Below are 25,474 nucleotides of genomic sequence, written 5' to 3'. Positions count from 1 at the left end.
GGTCTACTTGAAAGAATGAAGCATGTGTAATTCTATAACGTGGGACCTGAGCTAAAGTTTCAGCTTCCAGACAGAAGAGAAGCCCTGTGGCAGGTGAATGGAGTGAGGCCTCCCCATAGAGCACAGGGCCTGTGAAGGAATCCACAAAGAAGCAACCAAAAAGTTAAATGGAAAATTGGGGACTGTGGATGGTATCCTGAGAACACAGGAGGGAAAGTAGGTCCAGAAGAAACCCGAAGGTAAAAATGTGGATAGGAAAAGGAGCACCATGTCTGAAAAACACGTGGCTGTCAGAATAAAGTTCTTGAAGAGGTTGTGTGGGGCCAGGTCTTTTCTGGGAGGAGGAAGAACCACCTGTCTGACGGGGAGAAGGAGCTTAGGGGTGCACATGTACAGTAGTTTGAAGATTTGTTGGTGGAGGAAGCTGAGAAGCTTCCCTCTGATGCTGTTTTCTCTCAGTAGAGAAAGATGAGGTCACAAGTAAGAGGAGGTGTGGGGCGGGGTGAGAATCTGCAGGGAGAGCAGGAAGTGCGGTCATTTTCTGGAATGACAACGAAGCTTACTAGAGAATCTTAGACAGATGCCTGCTAGTGTGGAGACCTCTGAAGGCTTTGAGGATGTGAACCTAAAATAAAACCAGTCTGCCAGTGCCATGGTTCCTCTAACCATGTTTAAATGCTAGGTACAAAATAGTTCTTTTGAGTAGGAGTTGTTTTGTTTTGATTTTAGAAAAAAATACTGGAAACCCTTAAAAATGAACTGGTGCACTGAGCAAAACCTCAACCAAAACCAAATGAATAAACTAAAAACACCTCAAGTCCGAAGATTAGAATTCCATAGGATAATTGGCAACCTGTGGGGAGTAGGCACAGCTTGGCTTGATTTGCAGCTCCAGTAGGCAGGAATTCAGCATTTGTTCCTTTTCGAGCTTGTTGGAGTCATTACCTTGCCAATTGCTAAGCCTGTTCTACACATCAGCGAATCTAAATGGCTTTACCTGTTCCATGCGAAGCCATCATTTTAGAATCTGTTTTCTTAAAGTCCTTTCTGTTAAAACTGTTACTATTGTGCTTTGGAGTTTTGAATGCTTAATAGTTTGCCTCCCTGCCTTGCTGGATTCTTTGCCAAGTTTTTGGGTCTGACGTATAGGCCACCTCTGAGACTTTTGTCTACTTCCCCATATTCCTGAGAGCACATTACTACCCCCTCAAGATAAGACCTGCTTATTTATTTATTTCTATCTCTATCTATCTATGTATCTATCCATTGACAGGGTCTTGCCCTGTAGTCCAGGCTAGCTTTGAACTTTCTATAGAGCTCGGGCTACCCTTGAACTTGGAATTCTCCTGCCTCAGTCTTCTGAGTGCTAAGAGCATGCTACCATGCTTTCTAGGATACGGTTTTGCAGAATTAGAACTGTTACAGTTCTATGATATAAAGGTGGGGCTGTGACTCAATAGCAGAACCCTTGCATGAGGACCAAGTTCCATGTCTGGCATGGACAAACAAATAGCTTAAAAACAAACCACCCTAAAGTAGAGACCTTTAAAATAATCAGCGTTAATGGTGGTCTATTAAAGCCAGTCTATTCTTATTACCCTGCTATATCAGGATGTTCTTTCTTTAGCCTGACATAAACCCTTCAGTTCCTTCCTCCTCCCTCAGTCATTTTACAGAGCAGCTGGTTATCATAATCAAAGTGGTATCTTTCCAAGGACTAAAATCTAAAATAATATGTTTGAAATATTGGTTCTTGTATTTCTTCAAAGCTAAAAAGCGCCCTTCTTCTCTTACATCTATTATCATTTCTCATAAATCGTGTTTAGGATGAAAGTGCTTTCATTCTGCACTAATTAAAGAAAGCCAGGCTCTTAGCCCCAGAGCGAGTCTGTAGGTCTCACTGGCCAGTCCTTCCCAGTTCAGCCCATATTTGTTAGGTGGCAGTTTTGCTGTGCTTATCTAACTTCCTCCTATCTAACTGTCCATCTCTAAGAAGGGAAAGTATAACACAGTTTTTGCTAATGTTTTTCATTAAAAAAAAAAAAACTAATTGTAACTCATCAGCACACATTCCATCAATTGAAACCCTCTTAGAGGTTTTATTAATGTTCTTGGCACAATTTTCCAGCTCGTTGACCAAGACTGGAGAAATAATGTTGTATTTTGGAGCCAATGACAGTACTTCTAGTTCCAGTAATTTGATCTTTTTTTACTGTGCATGATATCTAAGTTCACTGTGATGACAGCAGAGGTAGATAACACAAAAAGAACTTCTTTTCTATCATTTTGCTCCTTAGGATGCTGTAAGTAACTCCAATCTCAAACATTTTATATTAAACTTTGGGGGGTAGTGAAGGAGAGGAGAAGGAAAAATGAATTAAGATATGTTATGTCCGTGTACCTACTCCCCACAATGAATGTAATCCCTATGTCCTGCACACATGTACCAATAGAAATGAAAATTTAAATTAAAAAAGATTACGGCTTCACTAGTACTGATCATTGCAGCCTCCCAGTGGAGCCAGAGATGGTGCTACGCTGTAGATAAATCTATATGCTATTCTTAAATTTGTATGTTAGAAATTAATGGGAGATGATAATACTGTATTAAGAGGTAAGACACTGGGGCAGATAATAAGTGCTGAGGGCTCCATGCTTGTGAATTTGAGCAGTGCCCTTGTAGAGAGGAGCTGGCTTTTGCTTTTGCCTTCTGCACTCAGAGGGGGGCACTCAGGGTCAAGGAAGCATCTTGGAAGCAGACAGAGCTGGTGCTGTATGTCCCAGTCTCCAGGACTGTGAGAGATCAAGTTCTAAATTTTATAAATTAAAAAATTTTATATGAAATTTTCAAACTATGTAGATCTGTTCTGCAGAACTGGGGGGGGGTGTTTTAAGTCTCCAAAGTATACATAAATATCACTTAATATCTATTGACTGCCACAGTTCTACATATTTTATAAGAATTTTCTTTATAATTTGAGGCTTTTATTTCATGAGTTTAAAATATTTTCATAGGGCCTCTGGGCCTTTTCTAGCCTGTGGCGAAACATGGGACAAAAGAAGATTAAGAACTTATGCAGATCAAAAGAAAAGAAAAGAAAGTGCTCTAAAAGTTATAACTGCATATATGTTTAAGTGTATAAGATAGATAACCATATTAGTGAGTTTTTTTGGATCATTGAACAAAACTGTTTGCACTCTCACTGTTTGAAAGTCCACTTTATATGCTTCAATTTTGTAACTTGAACAACTATTTCTAAGATGAGAATATGTAATCTATTAACTAGTGATTTCTGTTTATTTTTTAAATTTTGTATTACTTGTACCCTTTTTCTGTTTTTTCTTTTTCTCCTTAAATAAAAAAAAAGAACTTATGCAGATATTCCTCTCAAATGCATACTTTTTATATGCAGAGTTCTTAATGCTATGAAAGATTGGGTTTATTACTCATTTAAAGTGAATTGCTATTCACAGCATCTAGAAGCACATTTCTACAATTTGGAAAAGAGTGGTACATTTCTCCTTCATGGACACGTAGGTGCTATCACAGTGGTGCCTGATACAGTGGCTCAACAGCTCCTCTCATCTTCCACAACTCCAGTTGTATTGTTCTGTCTTCACCCCGCTCCAAGGTCATAGTCAACAATCATATTTTAAACCACAAGAGAAACCTGTGTGCTGGTTGAGAAGCAAAGTAAATCCAGAATGCTGATTACTACATCCAGATATAAAATGTGGCTCCTAGAAAACCTTTGGACCAGTAAGATGGTTTTTTTGGGAGGTTTTTCCCTACATTGTTTTCCCTAGGAAAGGATAGGGCTTTCCCTCCCGTGGCAACAATGAAAAGGGAATGGAACACAGATACTCCTAGGGGATCACATTTGCAAATCTTTCAGTCTGGAGAAAGTTGTAGAATTGAAGAGTGCTCAAAACACATTTCTTTTTTTTAGCATTTTGTGCTGCATTGTTTTAAAAATGCATTTTCTCTTAAACTAACAATGTTAATCTCTTTTATGTAGGAGGAAATATGATTATTCTACATCTCCTGAAAATGAACTTCACATAGTTGATAGCTGTAATGTGCTGCTGTTCCATAATAGTTTGTGTGGGAAAAAGAATTTTTTGAAACAATCTTATTTTGTACCTAAACTTGCAACTATGGTTCAAACCTAGAAAAGTATAAAAGATAAAAGTAATTCTTTTAAAGCTGTCTTTGACCATTAATGTGAAAAAAGTCAGGTTTTCATTTCTCTCCAATTCACAGATTGAACCATTTCTACACCACCAAACAATAAGTTGGTAACAAAGTTATAGGTGCGCTAACATGTTTATGTGGCCTGCTTTATTTTGACTGTTCCCATTATATAATGCTTGCATGTGTATGGGTGTAGGACATAAGGAAAAAGGTCACTATTGGAAGTAAGAGACAAGTTTGACCATTTCCCTAATTGAATGACCTTAGCTAGGTTTGTTTATTCGCTAGGCCTCAGCTTGCAAGTTTGCATGAGGAGTACTTCTGAGTGATGATGAGGAATATTTCTTCCAACTTCAAAATTTCAAAATCTTAAAACACGGGCAGAATGGCCCCTTGCTTTTTTAGCCACTGTGAGATGAAACAATGGAAAATAATAGCAAATCAGATGGATCAGGGAAAGAAACCTGGCAAAGTGGCCTGAGGAAGAGGAGACATTCTTGCCTCGTTTGTTAAGCAGTGTACAGAGCTGGGCAGGGGTGAAACCTGACTCTTAAAGTGGATGTTTCCCTGGATTAGTGTATCTCAGGTGTGAAGTGACGTGGGAAACCACATTCTGTACCATGTTTCATTGACGTGGAATGTTTGGGTGTGTGAGCTTTTAAAATAATCAGATGAAGGAGGCAGGCCATCTAAAAGGTTTGGGGCTGTCACCTTTATGATACCCACACTCCTGGTTTAGATGTACATCACAGCCCATCTCTGACTGATTGTGACTTCTCTGGCTGAGTATGTTCTTCTCTTCTCAAACAGCATCTCTTTCCATTAATAATTGCATGCTTCTGTGATTCACTGCTGTGTTTACACTACCACTGGAGAGAATTATGCCCTCCCCAAGTTCATACATGAACGATCTAATCCTCCAGTACTTCAGAATATGACTGTGTTTGCAGATAAGGCCTTTAAAAGAGGTGACTAATTTAAATCAAGGCAGTAGGGTGAGTTCTAATCTAACCACCCTAGTGACATAAAAAAGGGAAATTTGAATGCACAGAGATACCAGGGGCAACTGTGCATGAGGGGAATGGCAGATGAGGACACAGTGAGAAGACTGCCATCTCCAAACTGATAGGTCTGTCTCCAAAGGATAAAAGATGCTTCCAAAAGTTGAGGAGTATAAGACAAAAGAGGCCTTTATTTCGGGAACACGGGAAAGGAGACCGGCGTACTGGCCACTGGAATCTGGAGGTCTCTCTCGGACACGTGGCGTGGGGGAATCTAAATAGCCTAAGCTTAGGGCAGTGCCCCAAAGGCCATTAGAGATGCACAGGTATCTCATTGGCGCACAGGTCCTTAAGGATGGGGATATAGGATTACAATCAAATCCATAGGGGGCAGGGTGGGGGAGGAGTTTAGCTGCAGCCTTTTCTGGTTACAATGTTCAGTTTGAGCCAGCAACTCTTTCATATCCCGTCTTATGGTTATTAGGAAAAGGGGCGAAGATCTCTCTCTATAACTACTTCCTGCTGGCTGAGGGCGTTGTATTGGGGGTCTAGGGGAGTTTGACGGGATGAAGGTTGATGCCCAGGTAGACACTGATGCCAGGTGTTTTAGCCAGGACAACTTTACTGGTGAATGTACGTATGTCAGACTGGAAAAAACAAAGAGACATAATGTTATTAGGAGACATGGCACTATTATTTTTAAGGACCCAGGTGAGGTAGATTGAGGTAGGAGCATCATCATGGTGAGGTAGAACTCTGAAAAATAAGTGTGAGGTTATTGAAATCATGAGAGGTGATTACTCCCCCATCTGAAAGCATCAGGAGGGTGGGTGTGTAAAACTTGTCTCTGGTCTAGGAGTTGAGCCGGATAAAATAGGGGGAGTATGGGAGACGGTGGCTGTACCAATATAAGGAAGGTGAGAGCTTAGGCTTTCAGGGATTTCACGTTTAACCAGACAGCTGAGGGTGGAAAGAACCACGACAGTTATCACATAGAACATAATAAAGATGATCTTACGCATGATGTGGGAGTCTCTAGGAAAGACTGTTAAGAGTCCTGCTGCAAAAATGATCATTAATAGAGCGTAAGAAATTAGGAACCAAATCGGATAACAAAACATGACTTAGCCTGTTAACTGTGGCTGCGAGGCCTTTGTGAAACGGAGACGGGTGGGCGACAAAAGATGAGATGACCACTCAGAATGATCAGATTTGGTGCTGGGAGGGCACCTTTTAGCCTGAGTGATGTGAAACCAGGATGGGAGTCCAGCAACTTTGACCGCTGTAGGGGTAGCCAAGTAGACCAGGTAAGGGCCACTCTACCTTGGTTGTAGTCCTGTGGATTTAGAACATTTGAGATAAATTAGATCTCCTGGGGATATGGGAGGATCTGGTTTGGCCTCTCCAGAGGGCTGTGGAAGACAGAGATCAGCATGTTGTCGCAACAGGTGTCGGAGGAAGGAGAGGACTGGGACATAGTCAGCCAGGGGAGGGAGATTTTGGGGAGCAGGAAGATTGTGGAGTAAGAATGGCCTGCCATACATAAGTTCAAAAGGACTTAAGAAAGTAGGAGCCCGGGGGAGTGCCCTGAGCTTGGCCAAGGCTAAGGGCAAAAGTTGAGGCCAAGGTTGGTGTAGTTCTAAAGTGAGTTTTGTAAGGTGTGTCTTTATGAGGCCATTTGTCTTTTCTACTTTTCCTGAAGATTGTGGATGGTATGGGGTGTGTAGGTGCCAGGTGATATGTAAGCTCGAGGATACCTGTTGAGTGATCCGAGAAATGAAGGCGGGACCATTATCTGACTGAATACTCTGAGGTAGACCAAACCTTGGAATGATTTCTTGTAATATGACTTTGGTAACTACATCAGCAGTTTCCCTGGTTGTGGGAAAGGCTTCTATCCATCCTGAAAAGGTGCAAACAAAAGTGAGAAGATATTTGAGAGTCTTGTGGCGGGGCATGTGTGTAAAATCTATCTGCCAGTCCTGACCAGGGGTGTGTCCCCGAAATTGATGGGTAGGAAAGGAAGGGGGTGCCATGCATCCCTGAGGAGAGGTCCTGGCACAGAGATCACATGTGAGTAATCTTAAGAATAATAGCTTTTAGAGAAGGGTGTGTCACTATTGGGGCTAAGAGTTTGTATAGGGCCTGAGATCCTATATGAAAACAGTTGTGTAAGTCAGTGATGATGTCTGAGGCCTGTTGATGTGGGAGAACAAGTTTAGATCCCCGAAAAATCCATCCCTGAGTGTTTTGTGTGTAACCTGCTTTATGAAGTAGCTATAACTGCTCTGGTGAATAAGTAGGATGAGGTAGACTGTTTGGGACTAACGGGAGAAGATGAGAAGGGCAGGGCCCTTGTGCAGCTAACTTGGCTTGTGAATCTGCAAAGGCATTGCCTTGAGCAATAGGATCTGTAGAGCTTTGGTGTCCTCTACAACGAATAACTGCTGCCTGCTTTGGAAGTTGGGCTGCCTCTAGAAGCTTAAGGATAAGGGGGGCATTAATAATGGGGGTTCCTTGAGTGGAAATAAAACCCCGTTCTTGCCAGATAGAGGCATGAGAGTGTAAGATGCTAAATGTATACTTTGAGTCAGTGTATATATTTATAATCTTGTCTTTTGCTAGTGTAAGGGCCCTTGTAAGGGCAATAAGCTCTGCCCTCTGGGAAGAGGTCCCAGGTGGCAGTGAATTTGCCTCTATAACTTTTGACTGGTTAACTATTGCGTATCCCGCCTTCTTTTGGTTGTCTGTGTTTGTTGAACTGCCATCTATGAACCATGTGTCAAAGGCCAAGGAGAGAGGTGTGCTACTGATGTGAGGGAAAGAAGTGGGAGTCATCTGTAAAAACTCTATACAGTCATGGTGAGGAGGGCCTTCTGAGGTGGGAAGTAAGGTCGCTATATTAAGAGGACCACTAGTTGCAATAGAGATGCAAGGGTCTTGAGAGAGAGCTAAGTGTACCTGTTGAAGGCTAGAAGGGGTCATTAGGGCAGGGAGCACCTTATGTGAGATAAGGTCATGTAGGTGATGAGGTGAGTGTACTGTAATAGATTGCCCTAATGTAAACTTTTAGCTTCCTGTGTCAGGAGTGCTGCAGCTACAAGAGCTCGGAGACAAGGAGCCCATCCTTTTACTGTGTGATCTAACTGTTTAGATAAGTAAGCTACTGCTTGAAAAGAAGGTCCCTTTTTGTGTCCTAGTACACCTATAGCGTTGTGGCCCTGACAAGTAGTGTATAGGATGAAAGGTTGGGTGGGATCAGGAAGGGTAAGAGCTGGAGCTTTTAGGAGAGCCTCTTTTAGTTTTTGAAAGGAGGCATGTATGGGCCTAGTAGGGTCCAGGGGTTCTGATAAGGAACCCTTAGCAGCCTTGTAGAGAGGTTGAGCTAGGGCTGCAAAATTAGGAATCCAAAGATGAAAAAAATTAGCTAAACCCAGGAAAGATGTAACCTGCCGTTTAGTTGTGGGCACCTGGAGATCACGAAGAATTGCCTTACGATCTGAGGTGATGGAGCGAGTGGTGGGGGTGAGAGCAAGACCTAGGTATTTGACTTTTGGGGAGGCTATCTGGGCTTTGGTGGGAGACACCCTGTATCCACGGCTAGCAAGGAAATTAAGAAGACTGGCTGAGTGGCATATGGCTAACATATGGGATGGAGAGCATAATAGGAGGTCATCTATGTATTGGAGCAGAACACTAGGTTTGAGATTGAGTTCTGTGAGGTCAGTAGCAAGAGCCTGACTAAAGAAGTGGGGACTATCCCTGATCCGAGTCACGGCACCAAATGATAGGTCTGTCTTCAAAGGATAAAAGATGCTTCCAAAAGTTGAGGAGTATAAGACAAAAGAGGCCTTTATTCCGGGAACACGGGAAAGGAGACCGGCGTACTGGCCACTGGAATCTAGAGGTCTCTCTTGGACACGTGGCGTGGGGGAATCTAAATAGCCTAAGCTTAGGGCAGTGCCCCAAAGGCCATTAGAGATGCACAGGTATCTCATTGGCGCACAGGTCCTTAAGGATGGGGATATAGGATTACAATCAAATCCATAGGGGGCAGGGTGGGGGAGGAGTTTAGCTGCAGCCTTTTCTGGTTACAGTGTTCAGTTTGAGCCAGCAACTCTTTCACAAACCAAGGAGGGAGGACTCCAAAGAGCCCCAACCTGTGGCTTTTGATTTTCTTATATCCAGTCTCCAGGACTGTGACAAAATGATCCTTTCTTGTTGAAGCGCTCAGTCTCTGGTGTTTCCTTACAGTAGAGAATGGCACTTCCATCATCCACCACCTTGCCAAGGTTTTCTGATAACATTGTTGCTTGTTTTATAATTTCTCAGCTCTCCGCCTGTCCTTGAGGGACTTTTATGGAGTGACAGAATGAAGTAGGATGGAAGGCTATGAAGCAGAGGGTCAGGGTTCACAGAGCATGGGTGTGAAGGTCCTCGTTAGTCTGAGCTGTCAACTGTACCAATCACTTAGCCTTTGTAAACTCAACTTGTTTTAACCTCCAACACGGCAATAATAATCACCAGGTTGTTGTAAGTAGAAACGAGGTGGTGTTATAAACCACTTAACAAAGTATCTGGTATATGGAAGTGTTTGATAAGTGAAATTCTAAAAGTACTCAAATTAACAGTTACTAAGATACCTTTTAGTTTATCAGTAGGCTCTACTTCCCTTTGATTATCCCTTTTTTTTCTTTTGTCTTTTTGAGACAGGGTCTCCCTAAGTAATTCAGGCTGGCCTTGAGCTCACTTTGTAGCCCAGGCTGGTTTTAAATTTGCAACTATCCTCCTTCCTCTATTTGCAGAGTGCTGGGATTATAGGCATGTGCCACCCTGCCCAGCTCCTGTCATTATTTCTTAACACACAATTTCATCTATGATCTGGCCGGTTTTCTCCAGTACACCATGCCGTTCCCCAAGTTTGCTTATTCATCCTTCTGTTAGTAGAAACTGAGCAATTCTTTTTGATCCAACATAAGTACAAGGAGGAGAAGAAAAACTCCCTTATGTTGCCCAGAGTTAGGGGAAAATCACAAGGTATGGAAGGAGGTACAGCATACAGCATTGTGCTGGGAGGTATCAGGGAGGTGCTGACCCAGTAGCCCGAGTTACCTTACCTCAGAGTGAATTTTGGCAGAACTCCAAACAGCAGGCAGACTATCCTGTAAGGGTGTGGAGAAGGGGGAGCACCAGGGAAGGCCTGAGGTGAAGTGTGAATCTTCAGTGTGGTGCACGTTCCCTTTAGAAGAGGGTTCCACTTCCCCTTTCTATACATCTATGCCTTTTCAGCTCAGTCATTCACCATTTCTATAAAGCTTTTTCTGTTATAAACCATTGGAATCTGTCACATCTCTAGTAGGCATTTCATATATACTTTTCTGTTTAAAATAATGAGTTTTCAATAAATACAAATTTGAAGGATAAAGAATAATATCAAAGACCTAAGAATACACCAGGGGGGAGAGGGGAGGGTGAGGAAGAGGGGGGAGAGGGAGAGGGGGGGAGGGAGGGGAAGGGAGGGGGAGTGAGGGGGGAGGGAGAGGGACAGAGGGAGGGAAAGGGAGGGAGAGGAAGGGAGAGGAAGGGGGAGGGAGGGAGAGAGATCAGTTTAGGAGAAATCATGTGGATGGCACTGCACTGAGGAGGGATAAGAGGTTGTATCCATGTTATAGTTGGGGGTTGTACACAGAGAACAATTAGGATCAAGACATGGTGTTCATAATATTGTTTTTATAATGGTCACCGGGAGTTCCCACAGGAAAATGCAGGAAATCTATCCACAACACCAAAGACTTAGATTATTTAGTCAAGAGCCTAAACCCCACAGCAATGTCCCACATGAGTCCAGATAAAAATCCAGAGCTCAGAACAATGCCTCTCACGAGTCCAACTGGAGGTCCAGAGCCCACAAGAAGGGCTCACGTGCTGGGAAGACCCAAGGGTCAGTGGTGGAAGTTAGAAAGCCTATGCCAGCAGGATGAAGGAGCTGTGCTAGTGGGATGAGGGTTCTTGGCTGGAGCCCAGAAGTCACACTCACAACAAAGAGCAGGGCTATCCCGAAAGGCACCACAGCTGTCCTCAGCGACACGGAGGCCCTGAGCTCCTCCAAGGACAAGCACAGTAGGGTATGTGCCAGGAAGCAGCGTGACGAGTTCATCCTGGATGTGAGGACAAAGCTTCGCCATGAGAACCAACAGCTCAGACAGCAACTCGTAGGAGAACCCACAATGCCTCCCTAATGCCTCAACCCTCCAATACCTCCCTTCTTCTCTACCTATTTATCCTGGCAACTTTCCTCAGGTGAGCATCTTTGCTCAATGCCATGCTGATGTAATCCAGCTGGCTGTTAAGTTAACCACCGGTTCTTAATCCATAACAATCAATTTCAGTCACTGGCTTGAGAAATAGACCTGGTTATTTAACCTGGGCCTTTGCACCTGGTGGCAGGCTTTTGTGTTTTCATGGGAGCAAGGAGGTTCCCCCCAAGTTTCCTATACTAAGCCTATGACTTGAGAGATGTTTCTAACACAAAGCAGCCCTTTTACCAATCTTAGCTTCTGCTTGTTCTCTTTGTTTCTATGTGCCTATTGGTGCTATCAAACTCTTTGCTAGGCAGAGGTCTCTAAAGCATTAGCATTGCTCCATGTCCAGATCATAGTGCACAGAGTCCTTCAGCTGCTAGACAGCTTTCTGGAACTTCTGGTGGCTGCCGGACCACTGGGAAGCCGTGCAACCAAACAAGTCCAGTGTGGGACCAGCTCCATGTGTGGGCCGCTGGTGGACTGAAACAGACCTCAGCCCCAGTGTGAGGGTTGGCAAACAAGAAGTACACCCCCCTTTCCCCCAAGTGATCAGCTTATCTGGGAAAACACAGACTGTGATGGGAGCTATGGAGGTGAAATGCAATTGGATGCCTGTGGTGCTTTGGGGTTTCACTAACATTGCAGGTTAGCACCTTGTTTTGAAGGCCAATATTGTCAGTATTCTGAGCTCTTTGCTATTGTTGTTTTTATGTCTTTTCTGTTTTGTGCTTTTCTAAGAATTTGTTTTGTTTTGTCTTGTTTTTTTCCCTCTAAAACAAATGATAGGTGTACATGTAGAGAATCATGCATGTGTAGAATTTCTAAAAAGTTTGTGAGAATCGATTATATAATGCAAGATGAAATGAACAGCTACTATGAATAAAAAGAGACACTAAGGTACCCAGTGCTGATTCTGTAGTGTTATGATGTGAAATTTGATTTTAGTCTGTTTTGTTTTGTTTAATTTCAACATTCATGAAAGTATGGACAGCTATTTTGAAGAGAATGAGAGATATTATGCAGCTATTGTTGACTTCCCTATTGTCTGGTCTTGAAGACCTAAAATGCCTTCATCATCCTCTTCTGATCAGTTTTATACTATTTTATTTTGTATGACTTCATTGTATGTGAAGATATGGACATCTATTTGAAAGATTACAAGACACAATATGATAGACAGTGAAGTTCTCCGGTGGTCTTGCTTTGAAATCTGTGTTTCTTATATTGTTATCTTGTGATCTGTTTTGTTCTGTTTAATTTTAGCCTCTTAAAAATAAAAAACAACAACACATTGCTGCTTAGTGCCAGTGGTCTGATCGTAGGTTTAGAGGACAGTGGTATGCAGTGTGGCATCCAGGGAGGGTTGCAGCCATTGTTGATTCCCTATGGTCTTGTTTTGAAATCATATATCATTTCCAGTGTTTTGTTGGGTTGGATTCCATTCTCTTTTGTTTTGTTTTGTTTGATTATGTCAAACCCGATGACAGGAGCAGTTATTTCAAGATATATTATGGTAGCAATTTTGGGTTTACTATCGGCTTGCTTTGAAGTCTTTTATTGCATTCATTGTTTTATCTTTATAGTTTCTATTCTATCCTGTTCTATTTGAATTTTTACTATGTCTGAGGTTATCTGCAGCTGTTTTGAAGACATCGAGCAGCATTATGATAACTATTGTTGATTTCATGTTTTGAAGTCCTGTATCTTTTACCCTGGTTGTTTTGATTGGTTTTATTCTGTTTTATACTCTTTAAAATAAAAAAAAAGCATTACCAAGCCATCCATTTCTTTTAGAACACTTTCTATGCTCTGTATAACAAAGAAAGTTTTGAATTTGGCAGCAGAGAAGTCAATGGCCCAATGTTTTTAATTTTTAAATTTCGAATGAATAAAGCAAAATTTTAAAACTTCCATTAAAAACTCAAAAAATACATGTTCTTTGTAAAAAGTGGTCAACAAATTTTCTTACTTGAAACTTCTTAGAAATCTCTATGAAGCAAAACAAGTCTTATGAATTTGAGGCAGTTTGGGGAAAACCATCAGTTTCACAAATAGCATGAATAATAATAAATGATCGGTTTATTTATTTGTGATCTCCTGTGTAGTAAGAATTTACACATCTCTCCTCATTTTCTCCTTGTGATGCCTCTGTGAGGTAGAGGGGGCTATTTTACCATTTTATGGATGAGGAAACAGACTCAGGATCCCAAAGATAGAGAAAAAAGGAGACAAGCTGGACCTCAGTTAGGCTGAAATCGAGAAGGTACACTGTTTCTGTGTGGACTCCTGTATTCACATGTGGACTAGAGGGGAAGAGGAAAGGATCTTTTGTGTTCCTTTCCCTTCTTTTCTCCAGATGCCCTAACACTAGTAGCTGTCCCTTCTTTTCCCCTTGTCATGTCAACCTGTGGGGAGGAAGGTGACAAAGCACTGGGCTGTGGTCTGGGTTATTATTCACTTTTCCTGAGAAGTCCGTCTTGCTCCAGCAGCATGACTAAAGGGAGTAAAGGGTCAGACCACACAGTCTTTGCATTTACTGAAAGCCAGCAATTGCTTGGCATGGGTAAGTGTGTGCTGGAAAGGGTACACAAGAGTCTCCGTTGGTGTTCAGGAAGTTTTAATTACTGGACACATACACAAGCACACACACCAAGACTCAAAACACACATCAGCTTCATGTCTCCTGCTTCAGACTTGAAAGACAGTGTCTACTCATCAAGAGTGGTGATTTAGTTTAGTCATAAGAAACAAACCAACAAAAAGGCTGGCGTTCCACCACTATTCATTGTAGTGGTTGTGAAACCAAGTTGCAGTAGTTTCTAGGACTCAACTAATTGTGGGGGATAAAAACGTTTTCCTAGTGTTTAATGTGGATTGCTGGAAAGAAATGATTTAATTCCGCAAAAACCCAAAATATTTGCTCTTGCTATTAAATTATAGGAGGGGGAAAAAAGGGTGAGTGAATGTCTATCCTAACTGGAATTGAAAATGTAGTCACTGTCTGACTATCATAACCAGTAATTTTGTCCTGAAAAAAGGACGTTATACCAATAATTTCCCATAGGACTGCTTTGTTATTTCCTTTCAACATAACTTTGGGAAGAAAATTATACATATAAATAAGATGTAGCCATGTGTTTTGGATTTCTGAAAATAAAATTAAAAATTTTTGAAATAATTTAAGAAATTATAGAAATATACAATTTGCATGTAGCTTTTATTTAGTTTTCTTTAATATAAAATCTTATATAATCAGGACATTATTAAAACCAGGAAACTGACAATTAGTACAATGCTTGTAACTAAACAATAGACCTTGTTGGATTTTACCAGTTCATTGTATGTAGGTATCAAATTTTATTCAGTCTGACAACTACTCATTTTTGACTGGCCCTTTAAGTTAGCTCACAGTTTAATACTGTTAGAGCTATGATTGAATTCTGTGATTCCACTGTGTTTTCTGTGTCTCATTTATATTTATTTTATTTTTGGTACTAGAGATGAACTCACGACTTGTGCTTGCCAGACAGGAGCTGTACCACTGAACTACATCCCTGACCCCATATTTATTTGTTTTTATTCTTGTATGAAGTAGATATTTTCTGATGGTGTATTTTAATTCCTTTATTGATATTTTATGTATTTTGAGTCGTATACTTAGTAGGTGCTTGAGGAACTGTGTACCTTGACTTGTTACAATCTGCTTCATGCTAACATAAATTTAATAACTGTAAGGTATAGAAATTTTGCATGTAGTCACAATCATTTCCCATTCCTTCCTGTTACTGTTGTTATATACACTGCCTATTAGTTTGTAAACCAAATAATATAGTACTGGAGTCAGTTACTTTATAAATTCTCTATCTTTAAAGAAATATAGAGATGACAAGAGAAAATTATATTTATAGAATGTCTGATATTAGCCTTTATTCTTTTTATTTTCTCATACTTTTTATTTTTTCCAATAGATTTAGTTACGTTCTACAGGCATGCAGTCACTCCACTGTAGTGCCACGGTCTCTCTTCTTTTCATGCACTAATTTTCACATATATATATGTGTGTGTGTGTGTGTGTGTGTGTAATCATTAAATATATGTATATATAAATAAGTATTCAAATATACGCATATGCATGTAGAATACATATCTGCAGATATCTATATTATACATAGAACGTCCACATGAATATTTGTAAATACATACATAACCACAAGAAGACAATTTTATAGTTGCTATATTATGGATTTGACTTATCCATCAGCTAAGAGAAGAAAACAGGAAAAAAAGATTTGCCAATCTTTTAAAATTATCCACATTTTTAACTTCATTGATGATCTCTGTTTTTTTCTGAGGATTTTACTTACTATCTGCTGGCAACCCAAAAAAAGTTCTTACATTTTTTTCCCTGGTGCTGGGGCCCAAATCCAGAGTGTACTGCCTGTTAAGCAAGTGCTGTGTCATTGAGACACAATCCCTGTCCTTTATACCTCTCAGTAATCCTCTTCTGGCAATGAATTCTCCCAGCAACACCTTTACATCCCTTCATTGTTGAATATATCACCCCACAGGCTTCAGGCCTCCATTAGTTCTAATGAGAAATCATTTGTTAATCTCATTTTGCATTTTGGTTATCGCATTTTGGTAAACGCATTGGCTGTGATGTGTCTAGGTATAGAGCTCTTTTTTTTTTTTTTTTGTCTTTTTGAGACAGGGTTTTGCTATGCAGTTCAGTCTGGTCTTGAGCTCACTTTGTAACCCAGGCTGGTTTTAAATTTACAACCATCCTCCTGCCTCATCTCTCTAGTGCTGTCACAGGCATGCTCCACCACAGCCAGCTGAGCTCTAATTATCCCATCAGAGTAATTGAGTTTGTTTGATTTTTTAATCAAATTTGCAAAAATTTAATCATTACTTATAGTCCTTGTTTTTTTATTTTGCCTCCATAATTTTCCTGTGTGTGGTTCACATTATTTGTTGTTTTTATTTTGAAAACTGAAATTTTTATTTATTTTGTGAAATACTAGGGATTGAACCTAGCCATATTCTCAACCTGTGCCGTTTTTTGTTTTTGTTTTTTTTTTTTCTTTTTTTTTAACTTTTTATTTTGAGAAAGAGTCTTGCTAATTGCTGAACTGCTCAGGCAGTACTTGAACTTACAATCTATGTGCCTCAGCTTCCCAGAGTTCTGGGATTACAGATGTGCTCCACTATATCCCACTGTGAAAACTGGAAATTTTATACTCTATATTGGTTACAGATTATGTATTGTAATGTGCTTGGATTCAGATCTTTCCTTTGGTGATGTTATTATTGCTATTTGTTTTGTTGTCTTCTGTAAGAGGCTGGAGCCAGGTTTTGTGTTGCTGTGCATATAAATGAGAAAAGCAGTTTAAAGGACAAAAGATTTATTTCAGCTCACAGTTTCAGAGGCTTCAGTCCATGACCTTTGCTTTTAGCTCTGTGGGTTTTATCTGTGTGCTGTGAGCCGGAAACATCACAGTGGAAGCAAGGGCTGTAATGGAGGAAAGCTGCTCTCCTCAGGCAGGCAGGGAGCAGAAAGGTGTGAGATCCAGAAAGGAGGAGCTGGGGACAAAATGCACCCTCTGGGACCATACTCTCTGTGACTAAGCCCCACCTCGTAGTAAACACATTGAGTTATGAGCTCATCCAAGCTTGATCCCCTGATGAGGTTAAAGCTGTCCAAACCAGTCACTTCCCCGAAGTCCATTAGCAGGCAACCAAGCCTTCAACATAGTGAGCCTTTTGGAGGAAAATTTAGATTCCCCCAATAACACAGGTCAAGATTATGAACCATAAAGGATCAGAGGTAACACAGGAGAGTTCCATTTCTGAAATAGTTGCAGTCCTGAAGTGTGTGAAACACTGAAGAGTGTTCTCCATGGACTACAAAGAAGCCTGAGAAAAGATCTTACCAGCAAGTGTTTACCTACTTAAGTGAAAGAACCTCAAAAAGAGAAATTTGGATGTGAACCATAGGATGAATTGGGGTTGTTGAAGGAAACATAGATTCCAACTACAACAGAGAAGCATTTGCACAAGTCAGAGGACCCTAGGGATGTGCTTCATCATTAGAGGCCTCAGAAAACTCCACTAAAAAACCATCCATGTGAAAGAGGAATAGTTTTAACTCAAAATCTCAAAGCCATTTCACAGCAGAACCAGTGAAGGAACTACTTTCTGGTTCTTGTTATCCTCTCTTCTTTATGCCTCTTTAACCATGAAGGGATAAAAGTCAATATTTTTGAGTTGGAAGTTAGGCCTGAGACAGGGGAAAAGTCAATAAATTCATCTTTCCTTTCTTTCACAGCCCTGGCTTCTGTACCTGGAGAGTTAGCGATCTAATCTTTAGCATATGTCTTGATTTTGGCTTTAATATCAAGGGATTCTCTGTCCAGGTCTGGCTGCAGGATACAATTGTGGTTAATAAGTACTAAAATCAGAGTGGCTTAAATTACTGGAAATAAAAAGAGGAAATAAAATTGCTGATAGCAGACTTTGTGCTCTAGCAACGGATTTCCTCTAAATATTTTGAGTACCAAACCCACTCCTTTTGGGACTTGACTTGTTCTTATTTTTATTTCTGGAGTACTACTGGTATTTATCAGCTTTTGGTGCTAATAATATTAGGAGTGAACAAGAGGAACATCAGAAGAGAACGTCAAAACCATTCTGTGAATTTCCTTCACGCATAAGTCTGGCATTATTACTTCGAGTAAAATCATTCATCATGCATCTGTCCTAATGAATCTGTACCTTGACCCTACTATATATATATATTTTTAAGCCAGTCAAATTTAGCAGTGGTTGTTCTAGGTACTAAGGAAAGCTCTGTGGACAAGATAGTTTTATTCATCTTCCCTTCTCTTGGGAAATGCAGAAATTATATAAGTGAAATGAAAGTATGGAAGTCCAGAACCCAAAGGTCCCAGAAAAGTTCTGAAGCAAATTCAGACTGGATCACATTTAACAAGGTGAAAACAGTCTGTCTACAGGGCCTTCCATGATTGATTCTATCTGTATTTCCAGCCTCATCATAAACCACTTTGCTTTTGATCACTGATTCATCAGCCCCTTCCTCCAACTGCTGGATCAACATTATATTCTAAAACTGTTTCTTCTTTTTATTGGCTGCTCCTTTCCAGAGCCTGGCCTTGGGCTATTCTTGGCTTCCGCTTTTTGCTTGTCTGTATCATTTTATAAATATGTACTCCAACTGTTTCATTTATTAGTTAGATTGCTTGTTTTCTGATTACCTTCAAGAAATATAAGGCCCAAGAGGGAAAGAGATATATCTAATATCACTTTTGCCTTTGTAGTTCTTAGAATAATAGTATATAAATTAGTTATGTCTTAAATGTTTGCTGAATAAATGGATGGGTAGACGAGGTAGTTTTACAACCCTGAATGGGAGATACCATGACACTCTGGGAGGAACAGAAGGAAGCTATTGTAGCTGTATTATAGAAAGTATGAGTAGAGTGGTAGGATGAGGATGAGGGAATAGATCAAATCCCAATGTTGGTCTTTCACAGCACTTTTAGAAAAGTGTTCTTAATGAGTCTTGAAATCAATTCATTGCTACCAAGTTTCAACAAATGAACTAGAGTAAAAATCAAGGGATATTGTTTTTAGTAAAAAACTTTCTTCCATATTTAATTTATGCATGTGTGTTTGTATATTTGTTTATTGTATTGTGGTAGAGAAGGCTTTACCTGGTTTAGTTTGCGGTAAATAGATATGAAAGCCACGTTACCTGCCATGTTAAGGATGTCCCATTTTCTATTGTAGGAAGAGGAACTCGTAGAAGATGCTGTCCTAGTGTTACAAGCTCTCTTTCTCACTGACGACAGACATTAATTATAGCACCATTTAGCACCATTAAGTATCAAGCTGGGCTGCATTTATTGCTATCACTAAATTACATATTATTTCATTGTTTCTATTTTCCTTTTTATGGCATTAGGGATTAAAGTCTCCACATTGAGCTACATTCTCTAGCTATTTAAAAAACTTTTTTTTTATTTTGAAACAGGGTTTTGGTAAATTGCTAAGGTAAAATTTGTAACTATCCTCCGTTAGCTTCCCAGAGTACTGGGATTCTAGTCATGTGCCATGATGCTGGGCAACTCATTAGATTTCTGAAAGGCAGGGGCTGTTCCTTACTCAGCCCTGCATTTCCAGGGCCTAGTACAGAATAGATAGTTAGCAAAGATCTATTTGTTGAATAAATGAAGTCTCTTGCATAAAGCTACTGTTCGTTAATGGAGTGAAGGCTGAACCCAATTAATGCTTTGCTGTGCCACTTTCTATTTATTTATTTAAGTAATGCTAGGGATTGAACCCAGGCCATGTATGCTAGACAAGTGCTTTAGCACTAAGAGATGTGTCCCGTTTACAACATGAAAACTCTGGTGAGAATAGTTACCACAGTTCTGTTTACTTTTTGAGGTTCCACTCTAGATACTGCCAAGTGTAGTATGTACAGAACTAAAGAGTTTCGTAATAAACACTTGTCTGTTTTGCCATTTGTTCCCAAGAGCCTTGAATAGTGCAGAGGATTGGTTTGCTTGGAAGCTGAAAGTTAATGGCAGTTAAAGCCAAATAGAACAAAATAATAGAAATCTCTCAGTTTGGGGCTGTGATAACAGAATACCACAGATTGGTAATTAGAAGAGAAATTTATTGCCCAGAGCTCCGAAGGCTGGGAAATCTAGAGTCAAGGTACCAGAAAGCTTGGGGATCAGAGAGCCCATTGTCTTATTCCAAGGTGGACCCCTAAATGCTATGTCCTCCCAAAGAGAGGAAGGCTAGATCCTCACACAGAGAAGGTACAAGGGCTGAGAGAGCCTCTTTCTGTATGGCCTTATGTGAAGACATTGATACTCACGGGCTCTTCAACCTCTTAAAAGTGTCATTTCCCAAAACTAGTACATTGTTTAGATTTTAGCATGGGTTTGATAGGGGCCAAGTATTCAAACTGTAGTACAGAGGTAATTGCTGATTGGCTTATGTCATTGAAATTTTCTATTAGGTTTAAAATGAGCAAATATAAGACAAAAATTACAGTGACTTGTAAGACAGAATTATGCTTCCACCTCATTTTGATTCTAAAAATTGGCCTAAAATGCTGTATATGTTTTCAGCTTGATGAAAATGGATGATGAAAACTAAAAGTAATCATTTTTTAGGAGCTTAAGAAGTGATTGATGCAAGTAAATATTTTACTTTAAAGATTTTTTTTCTCTGATACAAATAATGACAAGAGGCAAGTCAAAATGAAAAAGATGGGGTTTTCCTTTCAGATAATTTTTAAACAGGACTCTGGGTAACTTCCACCTTTCTTCTTCATGTTTTTATTTTTTTGTTATTGTTAAAAATAATGAAGGAAATGAGTTTAAAGCAGTAAGAGTGTATGAGAGAATCCAGTATTTAAAAAAAATCTTAAATGTCCTCTTTTTCTATCTATAGATATAGATATAGATATAGATATAGGTATTAGCTTGAAAAGACATACGCAAATTGAAAATAATGACTACAGTTCATTCTTCCTTTATGTCAGCAGCTTGTGTTTGTGATTATAAGCCTGAATCATTTTTATAACTTTAAAAAAGATATTTAAAAAGAAAGTGTTCAAGTTTATTATAAATTTGATATGTTTTGAAATAAAGATATTAAAGACATTTTAGAATGTATGCACTAAATATAATGATATTTGAAAAGCTGTGACTTAGAGTGGTTGAAATATGCATGAATTATTTTATTTTATTTTTTGTCTTTTTGAGACAGGGTCTCTATGCAGTTCAGGCTGGCCTTGAACTCACTTTGTAGCCCAGGCTGATCTCGAACTCACAACGATTCTCCTGCCTCAGCCTCCAGAGTGCTGGGATTACAGGCGTGAGCCACCACGCCCAGCATGCATGAGTTATTTTATGAAATTTTACAGAAAAATTTATGATGGAATAACCAAAATGTTATTTGATTGTTTTTGTTTTAATATAAATAACATGGAATATTTTCGAAAGAGAGAATGAAAATATAGGGTGGGTTTCCATTAAAATATTGTCACCTAATTGCTCTTTGTGAAAACATTTCTTTTTAAATTACCCTATTAAATCTCAAATTCAACATGAGTGTATTTTTTACATTTCTGACAAATGGCTAAGGTGAAAAAAATTTTCCTTTCTTATTGTGAATTTGTGTAATGCTGATCAACTGAGAAAATAATGAGACTGTTTAATCATAAACTGTACAAAAATAATTCTAATTTACTGTAATTTCGATGCATTTCTCATGAAATGGCAAATGAAAGAAAAAAAAAAAAACCAAACACCCTGCAGTTTCCTAATAATGACAGGATAACTTTGAGTAAATAAGTATAAACATTAAACAGAACTATTAAAATATGCTTCCTTTTACCCTAAATCATGGGTCATATAGTCTCTCATACCATTGAGAACTTGATGTATCTGAACCCCCTGGGTTTACTTTAACTTCCTAAGGTGAATACTTATCATGATTTAAATCTTGGAACTTCATCCAGGAGGAAGCTTAACACTGGTGATTGTTTATTTTGTAGGCTTCAAAGAAGCTACCGTGCCTGGAGAAGACCTTTGAAGTGTGAAAATTCCTGTAGTTGAAACCAAAATGTCATTTATAGATCCTTATCAGCACATTATAGTAAGTCATTTACTGTTTATGTGTTCTTTTTGGTAGGACAAGCTGATGTATTTCTGGGTATGTGTACTGCTGGTATTTCTAGTAAAGCAAAACTGATAACTCCTTGGATTTGTCATTCAACTCCTGAATTTAATGTGTACGAACAGACTATGATACCTATTAAAAGTAGCCCTATCCTTTTCCTATCACTGTAAGTTTAAAGAAAAGAGGATCTTGGGAAGTAATACCAAAACATCTACAATGATACTGAACTTCTGGGGCAATATCAGATGTAGTTAGTATGTACCAATTATCACACTGTGTAGTGGTACTCTTCATGTGACTTAGTGGAGAGAACATAACGAGTTTTGGTATGTATTTTCACAATAACTAATTCTATAAAATTTTCTTTAGAAATTTTTGAACAAAGTCTTCTATGGTTGGTTGGCTAGGTTTTAGGGAAGAGTTGAGCAATACAAATTATAGTAACTGATTATAATTTTCCCAACTACTGGGAAAATGTACATTGTATTTTCTGATTAAAAAGAAAGTAAAAACAAAGGAGAGGTTAAACACAAGATATTGTGTTTAATTAAACACAAGATATTGTGTTTAATTAAACACAAGAGATTCAAGTTTATATGAACGTGAAATGAGTCTTACAGATATTAAAAATAATCTATCTATGGCCCCATTATTACTTAAATTGAAACACTTCATTTACCCTACATCCTTCTCTTTTTCTTTTTTTTTTTATTGTTTAGAGAAAAAAGAAAAACAGAAAAAAGGGTAGAAGTAACACAGTTTAAAAAATCATAATAGAAATGACTAGTAAAAAACAGTAAGAAATCATTAGTTCATAAATTACATATTGTTATCTTAGAAGTAGTTATTCAAGTTACAAAATCAAAGCATAAAAAATGGGCAGATAAACAATGAAAGTACTTGCTTCAGCCTCCTGAGTGCTGGGATTATTGGCATCTACCATCATGACCAGTTGGTATATCTTTTCACATAATTTTGGAAGCAGGTGTCCATTTATGCATATATACCCTAGTTAAAACATGCTGCCTCACAAATAAAACTGCCTGGATTTTGAGTGAGACTATAATGATTTAATAGATCAGTTAAGGGAGATGTGATATGATGATACTAAGTCTTCTAGTCCATTTACAACCTATTTTAAAGCAAAATGTTATTTAAATCACTTAAATAAAAATATTGAGTTCACTGAGTAATTTATCATAATTTTCAGGAAAAATTATATACATGTATTTCTTGGTATATTACAATGTAACTGTGAGGGAATTTGCAAATTTTATTTCTCAATTAGCTATCTTTTTATGGAAATATTATTGATTTTGCAAATCCAGTGATGTTACTGAATTTCTATTGATCTTATCAGTTGCTTTGTACATTCTTTTGCATTTTTCAAATTACCAGTTTTCTGTAATTTGTGAATAATGCCAGTTTTACTTCTTCTTTTTAAATATTTAATTTTCTATCGCTATTCAGTATAGACCGTCTTCTTAAAGTATATCTCGTAAGTTTGTGATGTCTTATTTTAATAAGTGCAAATAGTTTTTTTTTGATGCATATGTTACACAGATAATGTGCTTCTTAATTTTCAAACACTTGACAGTGTTCTAACTTAAAGTATTTTTGTGATTGATATCTAGTCCTGTGGTGATCAGAAACTATACTGTATTTTTTAATGAAATGCTTATATATGTTTATGCCCTTCCTATTTTGGTATAAAATGTACAAAATGTATTTAATATCTAAATTTTGTTTTTATTTTAACATGAATTTTATACTTAAAATATATTTAAACATCAGAGAAAATTTAGGAATCAAATTGCACTGGGTATTTTAAGGCTCAATACTAACACATTTTCTTCCAAACACTGTTAAATGCAACAAAATATTTAGGCCATAGTCATTACCTTTGTCACATCTGAGTATAATAAAATGTCCCAAAGCCACGTATTTGTTTCAAGGTTTTCTTTATCGTCTATATCGGAGATAGAGAATATTCTAATTTATAACTCCTTAAAAGAAGAGAATCCTATAATCTTTTTTCATTATAGAAGAAAACTGTGTCTGTGCACATGGGTTTAATTTATTTTAATGAAAAAAACACATAGCTTTCTACATGTATAAGTGAACATATTCAACACAAAGCACTGTTAGTAAAAAGGGAAGATGTGGAGAAATCAAGCCAGCCAAACTAGTGAGGAGCACTTGGTGGCAGCCAGGCCAATGCAGTCGCAACTGCCCCGAAGCAAAGGGCTCATTTTCACCACACCTGCGGGGCAGGGACATGTTACAGAGTCCCGTGGACTGGGGTTGTAGCTTGCATCCAGCGAGCTGTCTTACTTCCAGTGTTGCTGGCTTTTAAAAAGGTGGTAGAAACAGAATGACCCATGAATGACAGAGTTTAATACCTGTTTGTCTAGAATCCTTGTGAGGAACTTTACTGCCTTAACTAAGACGTTATGTGCCTTAAAGCACTTGTCAAGCGTTTTTTGACTAGGGAAGCATTAACTTTTTATGAGGCGAGATCAAGTATAAAACATTTATGAAAATTTCCATCTTTTTACTCTGAAGTTATGAGTCATGTCTTTGGAGTGAAAAACATCCCCAACTCCTAGCAGTGTTGGTCCCTGGTCAGATCCATCTTAACCTTACAGATAGCTACATGGGTCTGCCATTGTGACTACCTGCCGTAACACAAGGACCTTTAAAAATATCTTTGTGGGATGACTGGAAGGTTTACCAAAGGGGTAGGAATGTATTACTCTAGATTATTACAGTAATACAGGAAAAACACACACACACCACCATTGGCTAAGCCATCAAAGAACTAGTGTTTCCTTGGTAGCTCAAGTCTTGTCAGTTGCCTGTGTAGGAGCACGCAGGCTTGACTTCATCTGGCAAGTAGGGTCTGAACACTACCTACCTACCCACTACTGTGCCACTTCATAGGACTTTCATAAATCATAAATTGTGATGGACACACAATTCTATTTTTGAAACTTAGAAAGTGAGATATTTCCAGGGAAATCAGAGGGTTGCTGCTATTAGGAAGTCACATACATAAAAGTAACTTGTGGACTTAAAAGTTGTGGACCTTTTACTTATTGCTTACCAAGAAGGACAAGTAATACAAGAATGACTTTTAAGAAGTCTCTTAAAATGAGTCTTAGTGTCCAAAATGGTGGGTACGCATGTCCATCTTTTCCAGACTGTTGGATCCACTATTTTCAAGGTTCACATCTGAAGCCACAAGTGCAGTA

General features: G+C 38.9%; 1 protein-coding gene across 1 annotated transcript in view; it reads left to right on the top strand.

The window, feature by feature from the left end:
* Positions 1–25,474, top strand: part of Pla2g4a (phospholipase A2 group IVA) — a 139,905-nt gene that overhangs the window by 5,775 nt on the left and 108,656 nt on the right. The window contains exon 2 of the mRNA XM_013158101.3: positions 22,096–22,196. Within this exon, the coding sequence (XP_013013555.1) occupies positions 22,164–22,196 (33 nt within the window). The 5' untranslated portion in view covers positions 22,096–22,163. The remainder of the gene's footprint in view (positions 1–22,095; positions 22,197–25,474) is intronic.

This window comes from Cavia porcellus, unplaced genomic scaffold (assembly GCF_034190915.1).
Source record: "Cavia porcellus strain 051 isolate PalLab524CR breed Dunkin Hartley unplaced genomic scaffold, mCavPor4.1 scaffold_29, whole genome shotgun sequence".
In the NCBI taxonomy this organism is placed as follows: Eukaryota; Metazoa; Chordata; class Mammalia; order Rodentia; family Caviidae; genus Cavia; species Cavia porcellus.
Note: the sequence above shows the minus strand (reverse complement) of the source record. Positions and strands in the feature narration are given on the sequence as shown.